At 36.7% G+C, this 21,618-nt stretch overlaps 2 protein-coding genes across 2 annotated transcripts; one reads left to right on the forward strand and one right to left on the reverse strand.

The window, feature by feature from the left end:
- Positions 1–4,739: 4,739 nt before the first annotated feature.
- pcsk1nl (proprotein convertase subtilisin/kexin type 1 inhibitor, like) lies at positions 4,740–13,131 on the forward strand. The gene is made up of 3 exons (XM_055168654.2): positions 4,740–4,898; positions 10,928–11,415; positions 12,095–13,131. Exons 1-3 carry the CDS (start codon positions 4,821–4,823, stop codon positions 12,486–12,488), a joined length of 960 nt encoding a protein of 319 aa, XP_055024629.2. The 5' UTR covers positions 4,740–4,820; the 3' UTR covers positions 12,489–13,131.
- Positions 13,132–15,203: 2,072 nt separating this feature from the next.
- Positions 15,204–21,418, reverse strand: lhfpl4b (LHFPL tetraspan subfamily member 4b). The gene is made up of 5 exons (XM_055168655.2): positions 21,302–21,418; positions 19,269–19,707; positions 18,479–18,712; positions 16,512–16,557; positions 15,204–16,225 (listed from the first exon to the last, which is right to left on the reverse strand). Exons 2-4 carry the CDS (start codon positions 19,684–19,686, stop codon positions 16,532–16,534), a joined length of 678 nt encoding a protein of 225 aa, XP_055024630.2. The 5' UTR covers positions 19,687–19,707; positions 21,302–21,418; the 3' UTR covers positions 15,204–16,225; positions 16,512–16,531.
- Positions 21,419–21,618: the final 200 nt, after the last annotated feature.

A 21,618-nucleotide genomic window follows, 5' to 3' on the forward strand; every position in this document is an offset into this window, starting at 1 on the left:
TTAAGGGAGGAAATTTAAGATGGACCAGTTTTAAAAATGTTTTTCTTATTGTCAAATAAAATACCAACACTCCAGAACTTGTTTTAAGCAAAACCTTCAAGCAAATAAGGAAGAAGAAACTTTTGTCTGCTGTGCTGTTTTTAATACAGGAAATAAAGTGTAAAAGGGAACATTAGTGAGCAGCAGTCTAGTGTGTTTTAATGTGCTAAAGAGTTACAAGATGAAGTTTGTCTTTATTTCTATTTTGTTGATCAGTTGGTGTACTTTAGGTGAGTAATATATTATATTTCTCCAATGATTTTTATTTAACTTTACATAAATCACTACATGCTGTATATAATCAAGCAGTGATCTTTGTTTGTTTAAAGTCAGTAATATATTTACTGTTTTATGTTTAATTATTGTCATTTTTATTTGTATTTTTTTGGTCAGAGACATGTCAAGATCTGGACACTTGTTTTTTGTGTGTTTAAATGAATATTGAAGCTATTTCAGTAGTATACTGTATAATATTACCTCTTTATGTTCTTTGAATTGATGGGATGGTTCGAATGATGAAGATTACTATAGGCCTAAACTGCCGGAAAGCAGGAAATTATAATTCGATTTTCCTTATTTTTGTTTTGAATTTTAAGGTTTTTAAAAAAGCTTTAATGTCACAGTCACAAAAGCTTTAAGGTGAAATTATTCTAACTATTGTTTAATTATTTTCATATTTTTTTAGTTGACCAGCATTGAGACTATTGTGTAATGAGTTTGAGTTACATGTTCAAAAACACTGCAGCCATTTTTAAAATATACACTGACACAATCACACCCTCTAAAAAAACGAGTTATTTTCAACCCAGTGTTGGGTCAAAAACGGACAACTCGATGGGTTTGTCCCTGTGATCTAACGCTGGGTTTAAAATAACCAACATTTTAAAAGTGCATATTAACTTAAATAAATACCCAAAATTAGAAGCACAATTTAAATTGCAAAAATCTATTGCTGACCAGCATGTTGGTTTGTTGTATTTCAGGAGTCCCGTTGCCTCCGAATATTACAGTGTACCAGCAGGTGGACGACAGAGAACATGTGATAGTGATGTGCACACTTGAAAATTGGATTTATTGGTCTGGCTGGAGCTTTTGTAAGCTATCTGTGGAAACTGAACAAAACTACACCATGGATAGAATTCGAAGCCTTAGAGATTATGTGCATTTATTTGTGGTCACAGTGAACCCACCTGTTTCCTTTACCTGTATGTGTAGGACTAATTTTAATGAAAACATCACATACAGTGATACTTACATTTTCAATCAGTCTGGCATCCTGAATATTCAAGTTCATAAACATAAAGTTCAAAAAGGTAATCTGTCAATTTTCTTCAATTTGTATATCATTTTAAATCTCGTGTATATGAAGTGATGAATGCTGGTTTTAAATAGCCTACACTCTAAAAAATGATGTGTTGGATTTACTTAAAATATATATGCACCATTTTTGCATCACACTTTTTAAGTATTCCCAACTTTGATAGTTTTACTTAAAATTTACAAGAAAACCTGTTTTTTATTTACTTAAATTTTTAAGTAAAGAATGATGATGAACTCAAATATTTAAGTTCATATAACACATATTTTCTTGTTTATTTTAGGTAAAATTATTCCGGGTTGGGATTACTTAAAATATATATGCACCATTTTTGCATCACACTTTTTAAGTAAATCCAACACATATTTTAGAGTGAAGTTGGAGCAATTTAGTATACAAAGAAAGGTATACATAATTTAGTGTACACAGAAAGGTCTCCTGAACAAAGTCTTTGTCTGACTTAGCTCTTGCTTGAATCAGAGACCTTTTTGCTGTGAGCAAACTATGATGCGCGCTAACCCACTGTGTTGCCCTCTACACTGAGCACACACTTCTCAATCATGGTAACAATGAACAAACATAATTTTTTCAAAATAACTCTAAATATAACTAACATTAACAACATATCAACATAAATAAACCCAGCAAACATTAAAACAGTCATCTTTTTTGGTAAATATTAACCAAAGAAGTGAACATATCGCAATGCATGCTGGGAACTATTCAGACCATTGTTTTTTTTTTTAATTGCTTGTTCAGATTACTCAATTTGGCAAGTTGGGTAAACAAATTGGACAAAAACTTAAAACTCCAGTCAACAAATGATATTTGTTAGCAGGATGATTATGCTTATTTCATTCAGTGAACACAAATTAATGAACTGATGCCCGTTAACAAGAAAAACTTTGTTTTTTGTTAAAAGAACATTTTGAAGTTGAATTTTTTTACAGGGCATGTGCTTCACAAAATGGCTACGACAGATGTCATAATTTTTGGCTGGAAAGGCATCATGGGAAATCACGTGGCTCTATAGTTACTTAAAATGTTATGCTAGATTTACTTAATTTTGATGCAATTGTTATAGTAGTTAACACTACTTATGTTTTTTCATTTTATTTTTGGATACATTTAAGTTCACCTGGTAACTTAAATTTTTGTGTTACACATAGTAAATATGGTAAGTAGAGGTTGAAAAGTTATAAATACTAAGTTTTTTGTGTTTAATCCAATTACTTTCATAAGTTATGGTTGTTCAGCCAACGAATCGTTTTTTAGAGTGTACGTTTTTAAGACAGCATACAGTTGTCTTGTCAAATGATATAAGATACATTTATCTTTACTTTGTTTGTGAATGTGTACTGTCCCCTAGTGGCTCCTGGTCTGTTTTTGTATGTCAGAGTTTATAATCCAAAATATCCCTTTGTCTGTTGTTACTTTTGCATTTCCTTGTTGTCTTAGATCATCATGAGGAAGGAGTATCTTTAGTCTACATTGGTTTTGTCTCCGTCATTGCTCTTGGTCTCATCATCATGACTACTGCAGTGATAGTGACCACCATTAAAAGCAAAAATAAAGGTCAGTATTTCTCCAGTCATTTGTTCATCTGTAACAGCATTTAATAAGGTCTGATGACAGCAGTCTGATCAAAACAGTCTATGATCCTATATTCTTTAGTGAGACTCATCGTTCCTACAGTACACAGCAGATTAATTGTATCTTTACTACATCACAGGACCCAACATCACAGTTATGGACAATGACTATGTGGATGCATAAATCATCTTGTGGCTTCTTGAAGAAAGAAGAACAGAGATAAAAGAGATTCAACATAAACGCATATGTTAGTTTTTCAGTAAGAAACTAAATAATAATAAGTAGGCTAATTAAGTTAATCAGTGTTTGCATTTTTATTTAGATAACTATATAATCAGGTCAATCTTCAATTGGGATGGCAAATGAGGGGCAGAAATTGTAAAAATGCTTGTTTGTTTTCTTTTAATAAAATGTATTGTTATGCAATTAAAATTAGTTTAATATGCTATATCCATTCAACTTTAGGCTTAATAAAATGTTACATTTTAAATAATTTAATAATTTGTGAAACGTTCACTTATGTTACCAATATTTTAAGTAAAATGACAGTAACACAACAGACAAATTATCCTAAATCCAGTCTTTTCTAAAATGAAGGCTGCCATCATGATGATTTCAAGATCAGGGGCCATTGTTTACACTGTAAAACTGTTACTTGGATCTAACTCAATAAAATTAAGGCAACATTTTCCAACTCATATTTGGAGTAAGGAAAACTTAATAATATGGATTTCAATGAATGCAAAAAAGCAAATAAATTAAGTACAACCAATGTAAAAAAATATCAGCATATTATACACAGACTTAAATAGGTTAAAATAGGTAATATTTAAATGAAAAAATAGTAGTTAATGTCTTCTGATTTCCTCAAATATGTATTTTAAAACAAAAATGTAATTGTTAATAGTGCACGAATTGTGTTCATCTTACAGAATACAAACATGGAAACATTTTATAATTGATTGGTATTTACAGTTTATTTCAACTGTTGTAAAGTAGAGGGACACCACTTGCCACCACAAATAAAGAATGACCCAATTAAAGAACCATTTTATTTTTTGTTTTGTCAAGCTTCTCTATTATTTTTATTATCTTTATTATTTTCGATTATTTTTATTTACAGATGATATGCTTGTGTTTGCATTCCTCATTTGTTAACCACATGCACATGTAGTTTTTCGACAGTTTTATTACTGCTTTATATTTGAATTATGATTATTTCCAGCTGTATGCATTTGTGACAGTGCTTTGCTTTAAGTTTTGATTTGTAATGAAGATTTCTCTTCATTATTTATCAGTTGCAGATTTGCATATCAAGTCTTTATAAGTAGGGGCAGACCTTTGCTTTGTTTTAGTCTAGCTGTTGTTTGTATTCCCTGATTGTTAAATTTAGATATTATTTTACATATTACTTATATTATAAGTTCATGCTACTTTAGAGAATAAGTATTGCAAAAGCTATGTTACCTCAATGTTCTGTTGTGTTATATGAAAAATAAAGTGCAGTTATTTTGTTAACCCTTTACCTAAACTCTTTTATGAAAAACATACAGTAATTTGCAACCTGATCATGCTTCACCTGAATGAAGTCTTTTAGTGGGTGATAATTAGAAAGTGTATTTTTTTAATAAACTACACATTCACTGTTATCTATAATCTCTCTCTCTCGCTCTCCCTCTTCTTCAGTGCCTCATCATCATCAGCATCTCTGTTCAGACTAATAACAAACTCCTCCCACCTGCTTTAGCCACACCCCTCCTTCTTCCCCTCCTCTCTCCTCTCTCTCTGTGCGTATGTGTTTGTCCGTGTGTTGGTGTTCAGTGGCAGCGTTTCTCTTCTCCGCAGAGGCAGCTACATTCTCATCTCCAGGATGTCGGGCCTTCTGATCAGCTCTCTTCTGCTCTTCTTCTCCCTGACTCTGTTCAGGAACCCAACACTAGAAGCAAAGGTAACAAATCATGCTCATCATTTGTATTTATTCAAATCTGTTGAGTTGCTACATTATAACTGCATGTTTACTTCTTATTTGTTACATTATTAACCCCAAACTGTGTAGGGATTTTTACAGTGACGCCTTTCAGTCTATAGATTATTTAGATTTTAAAACGTGTGTCATACTTACTGTAAATACATGCTGTACTCTTTATAAGAAGAACAGGTGCATCTATTGTATATGTGTGCGTGTCTGACAGTGCTTTGCTTGGCTGCATGTTAATTTCTGCTTAACTGATGTTTCACTCAGAGCAATGAAATCACTCAAGCCAGATGGTGTACAAATCATGACTGCCTGGCAACAGCAGAATATAAATCAACCGGTCCTTGTTGTCTGATTCAATTCTAGAGGTTTCTCAGAAATGCAATGGCCAGAATTGTGGAGGGTAAACAGCTCTCACAAATAACCCAAAAAATATCTGTATAAACATGTATACGTTGTATATATATTGTAGTTGTGTATCTTAATAACAAGGTTGCTGGGTTTTTTTAATGGTCCATATTAACATGGTGTATCTCATAAAAGTGCATGACAAATATTTCCATCTGGGAATATTTGTCTTGTGTTTGTTGACTCAAGCATCTCTGGTTTATTACTGTGGTGGGTTATTGCGCACGTTATTCTTATCTGAATGCACATAAGATTAAGTCTTGTTTTGTGTTGGGTTGTATTTTAGTACTTTGTATTATTGAGCATTAAAAGTCTCATTTGTAAATAGCAACAAGCATTTTAAAATTGAGTTTGGAATCTCCTTGGACTGGACCTTGGGGTTTGGTTTATCACACTTTATAAAATAACAAATGCATTTACTTTAACAGACTGCAATACCCTGATATTACCTAGGATAAGCATGTGCCAGGCTAAGAAAAAGCTAAGAATTGTCATACCAGTGGGTTGCTGTGGAGTTTAATTGGATTTCAGAGAGTTGCTAAGCAATTGATATAATGCTTGAGTGATTGCTAGGGTGTTTTAGTTGGTTGCCGTTAATCTCTAAAATAATCTGTGACTTTATGGCTCAATTTCCTCTTTCAAAATAGGGTCATTTTAATTTAATTAAAAATGACCCTATTTTCTGTATTCTGATTGGCTGTATTTTGATTGGCTGAGAAATGTTCTGTGGGTATGCATTAATTTTTGATAACCGCACACCTAACTTGTCAAATGTCTTAAAAATAGGCACCAGAGCAATGTTTGTGGTAACCGTGGTATAAGAGGAATAATTGACTCTAATGTCCTTTGAATTATTTAAAAATAATAGCACCTTTGGGTGTGCATTGCATCTTGGGTGTGCATATATGTATGATTTAGTGCATCATATAGGAAATCTAAGTGAAAATGTATATTTTAATTGGAGAGAGAAAGTGCTGAAATGTAATGTTTCAGCTGAAAACACATTTGGAGAATTTCAGCACCATGGACAGCGCTCACAGTTAAACCAGATTAGTGTTGAACTGAATGTGAACATATCAACGTGAAATAAATTGGTGTAGGATTTGGAGCTGTAAAAGGAAAACAAAACTGAACAAAATCAATAGGGGTGCAAGCACAATCCCATTAAAAGAAAACACAGAGATGGCTTTTAGCTCCAAGAAAAGGAGGAATGCTACCATAGCAACTGCTTTCAAAAACCACAGTGTCTCTTCCTCTCTCTCCTTCCCCCCTTTAGCCAAGTCATTAAGGTGCTTGTAGTGTGTTTTCTTCAAAACAGTCTAATTGGAAATAAATACAACCGTTACATTAATGCATGTGCAAGAGAGAAGGTTTTTATTTTTACATTACATAAATTCTATGTGAAGCCAATTATTTTTTACTTATGCCTAATATGCAGGCCATTAATAAAATATAATGTAAACCCCTAATGAATTTGATCAAAACACTTTTAGGCCAGATGTATAAACATAGCTGCTGTGTTTTAACTAGTCTGTCCAAAGTAGAATCTAGCTAATTAGTCTTGACTAAATTGTAGGACAGGTCTAAGCAGTTTATACAACCGGCCACTTGTGTAAATTGATTTGCATTGGCTAATGTTTCCATCGCTGCAGTAATGCGAAGTTAAACAGATGGTGAGGAAGGAATATCAACACCTTGTTTTTGAACTCACGATACGAACAGCGAGATCTCTCCCCCACACATACGGACAGGCGGTTTATGTATGTCAGGAGAGATACAGACGTCACTATGCACCACTGAGTCACCAGCACATGACGCTCAGTGGAAACCTGCACCTTTGCTTTTATACGTCACTGTCTGCCTCATTCATTATTAACTCCAACCAGCACTGAACTACATAAAGAGTGTGGTTACAGGCTGAAATGCTCCTATATGGTACTGCCTCAACTGTTTTATTTGCATTAATGCATTTGGCAGATGCTTATATCCAATTATTATTACATTTTTATCAGCATGTGTGTTCTTTGGGTTCGAACCCACAACCTTTTGGGCTGCTAATTCAGTGCTCTACACATGAGCACATTTCATCCTTTTACTTAGTTGATGGTGAATATGATTTATATGATCTCAGTGCTTGCTTGTCATTTTAGAATAAGTGCTCTCCACCACACGCAGGCTGGGGATGATGTTATGAATCAGCATTTCGGTTATAACCTCGGCCTTCGGCTCTTTTTAGTTTTTTAGTGGCCAAAGTGGATAGATGCAGGGAAATGGATTTAAGATTCTAGACAATAATAAATCCCAGCCCAGCCAGAGGAACACATATATTCTGTCACTAATGGTGGAAAGAGATCTTTAGCATCCGAGACAGATCTAATATATGCTGAGATTATTCATACTGAATGTGCTTGCTGTGCAGATCGGAGTGAGTTGGGGTTTTGGAAAAGCATCTCTTTACCTTTTAATAAGCTGTGTGTGTGTCATTGAATCCCTGATTCATTGAGGATGAATGATGGAGAAGAGGTGTATAAATGAGAACTCACTTACTCATGCTTCCTCTGAATGAGATGTGGCTTCACTGAATCAAATGCATTAGTGGTTAGTGTCTGAAGTGGGAGGTGTGTGTTTATGTCTGCACACGTGTGTGTTCTTAAAATCAACATCTACACTTCAATGCTTAATAAAGGCACACTGTTAAAAATAAAGCTAAAGGTTCTTCAAATGCGATGCCATCAGTGTTGGGTAAAGTCATGAATTACTAATTACATCTTCAACCATGTAATTAGATTACTGTAAAAATTACTCTCTCCAAAAGGTATTTAGTTACTATGATTACAATTACAGCATTCACAATTATAACAGCTATGCTTGCAAGTGCATTTTTTGTTTATAAGAAGCAAAGCAAAAGGTCACTCACCTATTAACTCACAGGACAAAGATGCGTGTAAAATTACATGTGTTTACTCCGGTTTGCTTTCAAAAAATACTGTTAAATCCTGTTTTTTTCTTTGTGCATAAATACGGCAAAATAATGTTAAATAACGTCTACATGGTTTTGCCAAATGTAAAAAAACATTAATGCATTGTTTTTTTGAGTATAACCGGATCATACTGTTAAAATTTGGCCATAAATTAACAGCAATTTTTTACAGTGTAATTACTTTCTAAATCCTATTTGGTAAATTATACAAAGATAGGCTTGAAACGCCTCGAATAAATCATATAAAGCACATAAATTATTCTGATCACACTTTTTAAAGTCCAATTCTCACTATTAAAGGTGTGGTGCATGATTTTTAAAAAACACTTTGGAAAAGGGAGTAGGCCGAGTACCAAAACACACTTGAAGCCAATCAGCAGTAAGGGGCGTGTTTACTAACCAACAGATTCTATTGGGGTAGGGGTGTGTTTAAGTGATTTCAAATGTCAACATTGGTTTTCAGAGATCATGCACCCTGCCTTTAACTAACTATTAGCTACTTTTGCCTCAGTATACACCTAATTAAAGGTATTGCGGAGGATTTTCTTTTTCCAGGTGGATCATCAAGACTATTGGTGCTCCAAGTTGTCAATCAGGAGTATTGCGCGCAATTGCATTTTTTTAAAAAGTGGAGAAGGTGGTTCTTTTCTAAAATTCGAGAAAATCCTCCGCTATACCTTTAATGATTATTAATACTAAGTTGTTATTAAGTTTAAATATTGGTAGGAATTAGGTAGGATTAAGGATGTAGATTAAGGCAGAATCAGGTATATATGTGCTTTATAAGTACTAGTAAACAGACAATATCTCAGTAATATTAATGCTAACAACCAACCAGTTAATAGTGAGAATTGGAGTCGGAGCCGATGGTGTAGGCAGTGCTCCGACATGTGGTGCTTTCGCACTTTCGGCGACCCGAGTTCGATTCCCGCCTCGTGGTCAATTGCCGATCCCATACCCCTCTCTCCTCCCTGTACTTTCTTGTCCTCACATTAATCACTGTCAAATAAAGGTAAAAATGGCCAAAAAATAATAACCTTAAATAGTGAGAATTGGAGACTACACTGGAGTGTTACCATTATTCTTATTAATTCAAAGTATTTAAAGTAAGAAGAATACACAAAAACATGCACTTTAACCTTAGACTCTATTTTTAATTTTAAAGGGGTCATAGCGCGAAAATAAGACTTTTTTCACGTTATAGTGCTATAATAATAATTGGGTCACTAGTGCTTCTATCAACCCAGAAAATGTGAAAAATATCAACCCAGTAACTTAAAAATGAAAAATAAGGTTGTTCAGATTTTGCCCGTTTTCTGAGGTAGGTAGTGAGGCCGATTACAATAATACCGCCCCTTAATCTGAACTACCCAACCATTGCACTGACATTTGGTGCAGAGAGAAAGCGAGAGAGAAAAAATAATTGACAGCAGAACTGAGTTTCAATTTCAACAAACCACTATTATGGTGATCAGTGTTTGCATTTCATCAGCTCATTTGCATTTTAAAGGACACACCCTGCAACGGCATATTTTTGCTTACACCTACAAAGTGGCCATTTTAACATGCTATAATAAATTATCTGTGGGATATTTTGAGCTAAAACCTCTTATACGTACTCTGGGGACACCAAAGACTTATTTTACATATTAACAAATTTCATGATAGGACCCCTTTAAATCCACTATTGTATTTTATACCACGGGTCTGTTGAATGCTGCATTCTGATTGGCTGAGAAATGTTCTATGGATGTTGATTATTTTTCTGTAAACCGCACACCTATCTTTTCAAATGTCTTAAAAATAGGCACCAGAGCAATGTTTGTGGTAACCGTGGTATAAGCGGAATAATTGACTCCGGTCCTTTGAATTATTTGAAAATAATGCACACCTGCGGTGTAACGGCACTCCGCTTCGCGTCGTGCCGCATTACCACCTTGGTGTGCATTATTTTCGTATAATTCAATGGCCCGTCGTCAATTATTCCTTACATATTTAATTGTTCTACAGTCCATACACAGTATTTAGTTCAATTAAATTACTGAAATGAAGCAGAAACAGATTCCTTAGATAAGAACTGGGATATTATTCAATATTTTATCAATATTTTATCATTAAAAACAGATAAACATGAAGAACATGAAAGTGAGAAACATTAACTCTTCATTAACCATGTGAAACTTTAGTAAATGTATGAGCTTTACAAACTCAAATATCTATGAGATTTAAAGGAACAGTATGTAAGAAATGTATATCAATTAATTATAAAATGGCCCTGATATGTCACTAGACATTAAGAAATCATTTTCATTTCAAATACTTATATCACTGACAATAGTGGTCTGGCCAGGATACTGTCATTTTAAAAGTGGAGTTGCAGCCCCCAACTGATGTTTATGTTGTCATGTTGTGTATTGGCCACCAGTGATTGCAATACCAGTTTTAGCCACAAGTTTTGTGATTGCAATACCAGTTTTGGCCACAATCCTACATACTGTTCCTTTAATAGTGCAAAAAAGAGAAATGCAAATAAATTAGAAGTACTTTGTAATAAGAGTACTATTTTCATTAGTTAATAGAAGTTTTTTTCTCATTCTGTCTGTGCATCTCTCAGTCTATTTCAGGAATTCGTTTTCGAAGGGACCTCCGTGACGCTGCGCCCTACGAGGCTCAGATGATGTCATATCCTGCGGCTGACTACAAGGGGAGGAGCAGTGATCTTTACTACCAACCAGAGGCCTCGAGGGCTCAAGGTCTAGGACAAGCCCTCCAGCGAATGATGGAGAGCGACCAGAGGCGGGAACAAGAAGCAGCTTATCTGGCATCATTGATGCGCCTCCTGAATGACGCGCAGAGTAACGGACAAGGCAAACCGGAAGAGGAGGACGAGGAGGGGGATTTCCAGGGTCCGTACTCTCCAGATTATGATGAGACCGAGCAGGCGGTGAGCATGGCTAAGCCCCAGGCATCATGGCAGGGCGCTCTGGATCCCCAACTCACTCAGGCCCTTCTCAACCGCTACAAACAGGAGAAACTGATGCAGGCCGAACGTGCCAATAGGATTCCTGAAAGAGATCAGGACAGAGATCAAGAGATGCTCAGGTAATCAGAAACTAAATTGTGTTATTATGCCACTTGGGATCCACAGCGATGCCATTGAAGAACCATTTTTGGTTCCTTAAAGAACCATTCAGTCAAATGAACTTAGAGGAACCCTTTTTTGAAACAGAGAGGTTCTTTAAAGGTTCTTTATTGAATCATTTGGCCAAAAAAGATTATTTTATAACATCATTGCGAAGTACCCCTTTCGAGAACCTTTATTTTTAAAGGCGCAGTGTGTAGATTTTAGCGGCATCTGGCAGTGAGATTGTGAACCAACAGCTTGTTCACCGATACGCATGGAGAAACTACTATAGCCGCCACAGGACAAACATGTTGTCTAAGACAAAATACAGTAGTGACAAAGCGCGCTCTGTAGAGCAGTTTATCCATTTAGGACTACTGAATAAATATGGCGGAGCAAAATGGCGACTTCCATGTAAGGGGACCCGCACTGTTACTAGATAAAAATGGTTCATTATAAGGTAACATAACAGTTCATTATTTAAGGTCTTTATAGACCACTGATAATATAGTTATGTATATAATATTGCATTTCTGTCATTAGATCCTTCTAAAAGTTACACACTGCACCTTTAATGAGTGTATTTTTCAGATTCTGTTATAACAAATGAAATTATCTATTTTACATAAATCTGACTTTTTTCAATGCATTATGAAGGTATCTTGTTGAGAAAATCCTCTCCAGTTTGGCATCGGAAGGCAACCAGCCCGGACCCTTGAACCAGCGTGCCAAACGAGACCTGGCCGCCGTGGCCAACATGGATAGAGCCGGAGGCTCCGCCCTAAAACGATCCCGGCGGTCCCTGGACTCCGCCCCTGTCCCCTCCCCACAGGCCGAGGCCTCGCTGTTAAGGGTGAAGAGGCTCGATGATGACATCGATGATGATGGGGACGTAGTGCAGAGCAACAGAACGCCACACGTCGGCCTGCAGAGAATGAAGCGTATAGACACTGACCTGCCACCGCCCAAAAAACACAGCCGCAAGCGCAGGGCTCTGACCTACGACCCCAACCTCATCGCACAGCACATCCTGCAGTACCTACCAGCCTAAGAGCTGCAAGTGAAATTAAGAAGTAAATTGTGGGGAATTGTGGGATAAAGGGAATATAGACAGAGAGAAAGAAAGAGAATTTTACTTGCTTACAGATACGCCAGCAATCCTGCTTGCCAAGGTACAGAAGTTACTCCGTTTCGATGTTATACTATAATAAATGTGACACATAACAGCTTATCTAATACGCTTTTTGTTTTTCTCCTTCCGTGCAACGGTTCGTGCAGGCATAATAGTATTACATAAAAATTAATAATTGATTATTTATATTATTGGCCACTGGCTCGTACAAATATCTCATACAAAGATATCATACAAAGTCACAACAGCACAGCAGGTTAAGATTCTTGACTCCAAATGTTGTACTGTATGAGACCAAGCTTTTTAGATTTTAAATAAGGCCATGCAAGAATATATAAGAGATACTCATGTTGTATAGAGCCTATATTGGGGAATGCATTTCTCTTTTTAACACAAGCAAAGCCAAAATCATTCCCACCATGTGTCTTTAAACATTATTTATCATGAACTTTACTATAGCTGTCATTTTACAGATCAGTAGGTCCGGCATACAGTAAGTGACTCTATACTTTCATCTTTTATAGTTGTAGACTGAGATTTTTTATTAGTGTATTAGTTTAGATCTATTTAAAGAAAACAGAGACAGAATCGTCATATATGATTTATTGCAACATTATTATTATTGCATAATAGAAGAGATCCATTCAGAACTGCTACGTGTTTAAACAGCACACTTTATTCCCATCAGATGCACCAGAGGAGTTTAAACTTGGTTTTAATGTCCACTTCTCTCTCTTTCTCTGGTTGGTTGTGCTTGTTCCAGCTTCTCATGTGTCCTAAGATCAGTGGTGTTTTTCTCTCTCTTCCTGGTTTTGATGATGAAACACTATGTCTGATTGTGGTATAGTAACCGATCATCTGTCCCGGCTGATCTTTTTTGCGCTTTGGGTTGGTCATCCGAGTGATACAGTATGAGCTCGTGAAGGAAATCGTGGCTCTGGCTTTTTCGATATTCGTGCAGTCATGAAATGTTGTACAAAAATACATATCTCTGCACTGCAAGTTTTGTCAAACGTTAAAATCTCTGTAAGTGCTAATAAAATGTATGTAAACCCAAACCGTTTGTGAAGGACTTTGCATTGCTTTTACAGAAGTGCATCTCACATCACATTTAATGTAATGTGTTGGGGCAAGGTATTTTATACAGTTAAAGGTGCCACAGAATGTAAAACTTTATTTACCTAGGCATAGATGAATAATAACAGTACATGGTAATGACATATCATGAGTCTCAAACACGATTGTTTCCTCCTTCTTATGTAAACCTTGTGCATGCAAAAGACTCCAATCTCAACATAACACCAACTGTGACGTTACAGTCGTGATGTACACCCCCAACATTGAATTACACATTAAATTAATTACAATGTCGTTACAATGCTAAATACAAAGTTGTAACTGCTGAGTTAGCGCTACATGCTAGTTAATGCTAGTGTTTAGGCTGAAGTTTTACTATTGATGTTACAGTTACATTAACAATCTACAAACAATTGATTATTGCTCAAAATCTGTATCTTCATCTGATACATACTCAAACATAAGATCTGTTTACACACACACAGAGCTACTGAAGGAGCTGTTCTGAGAAACAGCCAATCAGAGCAGAGCTCAACATTATTATTTCAAAAAGGTAATAATAGACCATTTCAATCCAAAGGCAAATCCTGGTTGTAAATGTACATGTAAAACGGTCTCTAGATATTTTTTTCACTTAATATAGCCACATACTTTCATTTATTCACACAAAAAAATCACTGTATTCTTTGGCACCCTTAAAGGAATAGTCTACTCATTTTCAATACCTTTAAACTATGTTATTACCTTAACTAAGACAACTGTTGATACATCCCTCTATCATCTGTGTGCGTAAAGCACGTAAGCGCTGGAGCTGCAGCTGCGACACTTCCGATCAAGCATTTAGCTTAGCCCAAACTAAAGAATTGTCATTCAATGGTACCATTTAGAGATAAAGTTAGAAGTGACCAAACACATCAACGTTTTTCCTATTTAAGACGAGTAGTTATACGAGCAAGTTTGGTGGTACAAAATAAAATGTAGCGCTTTTCTAAGCGGATTAAAAAGAGGAACTATATTTTATGGCGTAATAGCACTTTTGGGAGTACTTCGACTCGCATTGAAAAGTCCGTATCCCCTTCTCCCTCTCATAATGGGAGAGGGAGGGTGTTACCTGCGCCGAGTCGAAGTACTCCCATAAGTGCTATTACGCAATCATACAATAGCAAAAGTTCCTCTTTTAAATCCGCTTAGAAAAGCGCTACGTTTTATTTTGTACCACCAAACTTGCTCGTATAACTACTCGTCTTAAATAGGAAAAAGGGTTTTGATGTGTTTGGTCACTTCTAACTTTATCTCTAAATGGTACAATTGAATGAATGGGGCTAAGCTAAATGAATATTCCATTTTCGAAGCGTCGCAGCGTGCTCCAGCGCTTACGTGCACGCACACAAATGATAGAGGGATGTATCAACAATTCTTAGTTAAGGTAATAACATATTTTAATATTGAAAATGAGTAGACTATTCCTTTAAAGTATACTGTAAAGTGAATACTGTAACTGTTACCTTTAAACACTTTAAAAGTAAATAAAATAGACAACTATGATAAAAACATGGGTAAAGACAAATACAACACAGCTGCATGCAGCTTTAATTCCAATCAAGATCATCCACAAACTAAAGAATTGTCACATATGATATCTCAATTTATAAAGGTTTAGACTCGCTAACAATAAACATTAAAACTGACAAAAGAGATTAACATCTCTTAACTCCTGTCTCAAAATATATATTCATGCACAGGACAAAAATACCTAAAAAAAAAAACCCAGATGACTTCAACAGGGGAATCAGACAGTACAGTCGTTGTGATAACAAGATAAAAATCACATTCATGCGCATTGCCAAACAGCAGATGACTCCGGTCCGGATCAGCACCGGAGTCGGCAGCTCCGGTGCGTATCCGGCCCAGAGTCATCTGCTGTCTGGGTTGCATTACATTAAAGAGACCTCAACTACAGTTGAAATGCAGTAAAAAAGTGATGATAACATTTCTTTGCTCAATCATTACAAGAGCAAAAGGATCCTCTTCTGTCTGATGAGAGAAGATGCACTGAGATGGTTATAAACAGAGGGCGGAGCCAGCCCTAAGTGGGCGGAACTTTAGCCGCAAGTGGGCTGTACAAATATCCAAAGGGTTTTGATTGGTTATTTAATGTCATGTGCATTGTCGTATTACTTCAGGCTTCACAGATGATTTTGATTGGTTTATGTGTTGTGGCAGTAATGCTTAAGACTCTCACTAAATCATTGGTGCTTCGATTTCAGGACTGTTTCATCTTACAGAAAAGAAACATACTGTACCCCATCCCACAGCAAAATTAACATAAATTTGACATAAACTACGCTAACGTCATGTTAACAGACTCGAAACAGCAAGCATTTAGTTAAAACACACTTTAGGCAAGCCCCTCGAATGTGTCCTCCCACCTGCAGGTCTCCGGTCTGCAGGGATATCTACTCGGATGCAGTTGCCAGGTGACGGTTTCTATGCGGACAGCTTATGTAAGCAGAATTCACAGGAAGATGATGACTGCACGAGGGGGAGGACAGAAGCATCTCTTCACACGTTTTTGTCATCTTTGTCATGTGACGGGTGAGATTTGACATCAATTACAGAAGAGATGAGAAGAAAAGAGAGAGAGGTGCTTGAGTTGAATTAAATGTGACTGGCAATTATAAAAATGAAGGAGAAGAGTGAAAAGATAATGACAGGCAATGTTATCAGAGCTGCTCACATCTATAAGTGTTGTCAAATTACACATTAACACTTTCAAATGGCAAATCACTTATTTGCAGGATTAGATTCAGCAAATCATTTATTTTCAGATGTGTATTGTGTAAGTTGGCTAAATTATTGTCTTACCAGCAGTGCTCATATCTGGTTTATGCTGCTAGTAACAGTCCAGTTACTGTGAAAGAAAAGAGGAGACAGACTTTAAAACTACACTGTAAAAAAATTCCGTAGAAATTACAGTGTTATTGCAGATGGGTTTAAATTTGTTATTTATTTGTTATTTACTGGCAACATTTTGTTCAAAGTTAAATGAAGGACAACATTCTGGGAAACAAAATCTGAAGCAAAACACAGAAAAAGGTTGATGATGATTTCTGGTTCCCAGAATGCTTTGCATGAGGCTGTTATTGTATAGTTTTATTCTGTAAAGATAATTTATTTAACTTTGAATAAACTCTTGCCAGTAAATAACATAAATTTAAATCTACGGTAAATTACCGGCAACCCAGCTGCAATAACATTGTAATTTCTACTGAATTTTTTTACAGTATATAACATAATCTAGTGTATAAAGCAATAAAAGTAAAAAAAAAATAATAATTACTATTTGTCATTTTTATGATTTCTGTAATATTCATTATTTATTATATAAGGAATAAGGTTTGAGAGGCGTTGTTAAGCACGATGCGAAGTGAACTCAATGCAACCACTTCAGATGTGACTTATTCACAACACAGCACAGTCTCGAGTACTTTATTGCTTTTATAAAAAGGTTACCAAACAATACAATTATTAAAGCAAAAAATATGTATCGACTTTCATGGAAAAAAAATATGTAAAGTGTTCCTTCCACTGGAATAAATAATCCCTGACCGAAACCCCATTCACACAGCACTTTAGTCCCAGAAAATTTCCATAAAATTGGCTTTATGTGAACACGAACACATCCCGTAAATGTTCTAGGATCACTCCCGTAAAGAGGACCTAGTAACATTGCCATAACATTCACGGAAAGCATTCTGCGTGAACAAAACGCAAAAACAATGCCATAAGGGGCGTGTTGTGCCTGAACGCATTCATTGAAGGATAGTTCATGAACTCGTTCATATTTTGGGTGAACGTGAACTGAACGTGAACCAATCTGGCAACACCAGCTACCAGTCTCACCGTCGCATGCATCATCAAAACAAAAAGCAGCATGTAGGCGACAAGGCAGCAATGAGTTTTATGACAAGGTCGGATGAGGATGGGAAAAATTTACATTTTTATTTTTTTGCAAAAAACGTTTACATTTCTGTGCAAACTTTGCCCGCCGGCTTTCAAACAGAACATCCGCAATTTAGTCACATCCCCAGCAAACCTGAAACGGCACATTGAACTAAAGGGGGTCGCACACTGGACCAGAAGCGCCATGTCGCTTCGTATCTAAAAATCAAACACATTATTATGCCGCACAGTGCTTTTCGCCCGGTGTGCGACCCCCTTGAAGCACCCGGCTAGCCTTTCAAGGTATGTGTAAGCAAATAAAAAATTAAAAGACAGTTAATGCGAAACTTATTTTGATGTATGAACTATGAACTGAACAAGTATATTTTAAAATTTGTGAATTGAACTTTGAACTAGTTTATGTAGAAAGTAAACTTTCCCAACTCTGGGCGTGCAGTAGTGAGGATGCGCGTGTCATCACAACAAAAAGTTATTGTTCAGCTCTTTAAAACAGGAATTTAAATGCAGATCAACATTTACGACGAGAAATGTTGACAAACTGGACTGAAGCAGAGATCATCTCCACTCTGAATCTGAGATCATTCATCAGCATGACAGACAGCGCATCACGCAACCCTTATAAACATAAACATACATGCAGGCGCGTAATTTCTCGAATTTCTCTAAAGGTGATGTGCAGTGATACACAGAATCATTGGGTGTGTATTATCATAAATAAAACACAGCTATCGACCAATCAGAATCAAGGACTGGAACTTACCGTTTTATAAAACACAATATGGTTTAATGTACAAAATATATATAACTCTTTTACATTTGTGATACAAATAATGCACAGAGACATTAGCAGGAAATCAAGACACGTTTACCTTCACCTTCCTTGGCATCTTCTGGCAGGAGAGCGTCCTGCCGATTCCCCAGTACAAAAGCCAGTGTGGCCAGTATAGCGGCATCCAACACCCCCAGCATGGCCAGAATAAAGGCCCAGTGAACAGAGCAGTTACCCGGAGAAAAACTACTGACACGGTCTCCACACAGAGCTCTCATCTCAGCACCAGCCCAAGAGTCTGGGAACAACAAACACGCCAGAGCCAAACAAAACCCTACAAGACAGAGAAAAACAAGAGTTTGAGATGAATGATGCTAGAAAATTGGATACATCTTTAAAGGGGCAATAAGTAGGATTTTAAGTGTTTTATTTTATCAAAATCAATGCCTTTATTCATATGTCCTTGTTGGTGTCAAATGACCTCTGCCAGTGATCTGACTTTTTTTTGTAAGCTTAGAATTTCTTCAATTTACTTACATTGAACGGGTAAATCCAAGAAGGCTTCCATGACGTTCCGCCATACTAATAAACTATAATAGCAGAGAGGGACAAAAAGCACTAGCCTACCAACGCGTTTTTATTCAGAACATGTGAATCAGCTGAAACGGACAAGGAGTTCAGTGAGTACATAACGGCTATCGTAGTTGCACGACGCATTTGGAAAAGCGAGGTGCTAGAGAGCACTATTCGTTTGAATGCAAAATACAATTTCACCACTAGATGGGGGTAAATCCTACTTATTGTCCCTTTAAATAACTTTTAGGGCCACCGTATTAATTTTATAAGTGTGTAATAAACTAATGATGAATCACTTTTATTTACAGTCTCACCTGCGGTCAATTGTAGCCACGCACATATCTTATAGACGGTCGCTGCATTGCAGAATCTGAACAGACACAGACAGCCCACACTGGCCCACACCATGGTGAGCGAAATGCACACCAGAACAGCAGAAGACTGAAACGCAGGCAGAGGGGTCAGGGTGTGCAGGGACCCACGGCACTCCGGGATGGGCCAATCCGACTCCAAGCACACCTCGAAAAGGCCCAGCGTCCCTGCCGGAGGAGCCGGACCCCCGCCCCTGTAGTGCAGTTCTCGTGTGCCCACCCATGACGGCTGAATGAGAATGACCACTTCGATGACGGCAAAGCAGAGCGAACAGACGGCCCACAGCACTCCCACCGCCCGGGCGCTCCGGATGAACTCAGTCTGATACAGACGGGCGACCTCGGGTGAGTGATGCTGCATTTTGCAGCTGGAGATGAGAATCTAAAATCAGAATAGATCTTAAAGCAGACGTCATATTGACAAGCATTGCAATATTTGGTGTTCCCCTCTTTTGCAAGGTGTATGTAAACTTTTAATCACAACTGTATATGTATACAACAGTTTTTCAGTATTTTACTATGTTCTTACCTCAACTTAGACAAATTAATACAAACCTATCTTTTTTCAATGGGTGCACTTCCTCTTTGCACAGTGCGTTGTGAATGTGTTAACATTTAGCCTAGCCCCATTCATTCCTTAGGATCCAAACAGGGATGAATTTAGAAGCCACAAAACACTTCCATGTTTTCTCTATTTAAAGACCCTTACACGAGTAGTTACACAAGTAAGTATTTTGGCACAAAATAAAACTTTTGTTTGGAACCATAGGAATGAATGGGGCTACATTAAATGCTAACAGCGAAGTGCTGTACAAAGACTAAAAGTGCACGCATTGAAAAAAGATAGGCATGCATCAATTACCTCAAGTTAGGTAAGAACATAGAAAAATACTGAAAAAGAATGGTGTTTTCCTTTAAGGGCTATACAAAACACATAATTTAAAAATTTGGTTTCAGAAAATCTACAGTAGAGTTGAACTCAACAAATTTGTGTTAAATGGGGCATATTATGAAAATAAATAAATGTTTAAGTGTTATAATTGGGTCCCCAGTGCTTCTATCAACCTAGAAAATATGAATACAAATAGGTAATTGAAACTTGGCTCCCCTTGTGATGTCAGAAGGGGATCTAATTATAATAATACCACCCCTTAATCTGCAGCTATCCAACCACGGCACTGCCATGTAGTCCAGAGAGAAAATAATTGACAGCACAGTTGAGTTTCATTTTCAACAAACCACCATCAGTGTTTGCATTTTATCAGCTAATTTGCATTTAAAAGGACACACAAAAAACAGCATATTATTGCTCACACCTACAAAGTTGCAACTTTAACATGTTATAATAAATTATCTATGTGGTATTTTACGCTAAAACTTCACATATGCACTATGGGGACACCAAAGACTTATTTGACATCTTAAAAAAAATCTCATAATATGACCCCTTTAAAAATTTGGTTTCAGAAAATCTCAGTATTTGACATCTACAGTCGCAGTTGAACTCATCATATTTGTGTGAAACCTGATTATGTTTTCCCAGACCCAGCATGATTCAAAATGTCTCTAAAAAGCACCTTGTGTCTATGAAATAAAGCATAAAATATCATATCATATCATGGTCGATGGCATAAATAGGATCCTGTAGTGAATATGGTATTGTAGTGTGTAACATGTCTAAAATAATATGAAAATCCCATGGTACTTGTGAATGTAGTCAGTCTAATTTAATAACACAAACAGTGCCAAATTTTGCATGGATAAATGAATAAGAAATATAATCACCACAAAATCTGATCTCTGCACACACAAGAATGCAAAAGTGAGGATGAATTGAAAAACGAAGCTCTGCTTGACTCTTCCTCCACGACAGGAAGTAAAGCCACATTCACATCAATAACAAACACATCATGTAATAATCACGGCTTAATGTGAGAGTGTGTGTGTGTGTGTGTGAGAGAAAGAGAGAAAATGACCTGAACCGAGGGCTTCTTCTCCTGTGGGACTACAGCAGGATGTACGACATTAAAAACAGGCCCACAGCGGTGGCAACCATCTTCCTCCTGCACGTATGGATGGAGAGGAGACGGGAGGAGGGATGGAGGAGGGAGGTCACGGCTGATCTGATTGGTGGGCAGGGTCTCTGCATGCATCACACAAACACACACATGCAGGCAGTAGAAATGCAGTTCATTGACTGATTTATCATTTACTGAGAGGAAATCATCAGTCATGAAAGTGTTATATTTCACACAGAGAGGAAAGAGGATGAGAAAGAAAATGACGTGAATCA

Source organism: Misgurnus anguillicaudatus, chromosome 5 (assembly GCF_027580225.2).
Source record: "Misgurnus anguillicaudatus chromosome 5, ASM2758022v2, whole genome shotgun sequence".
NCBI lineage: Eukaryota > Metazoa > Chordata > Actinopteri > Cypriniformes > Cobitidae > Misgurnus > Misgurnus anguillicaudatus.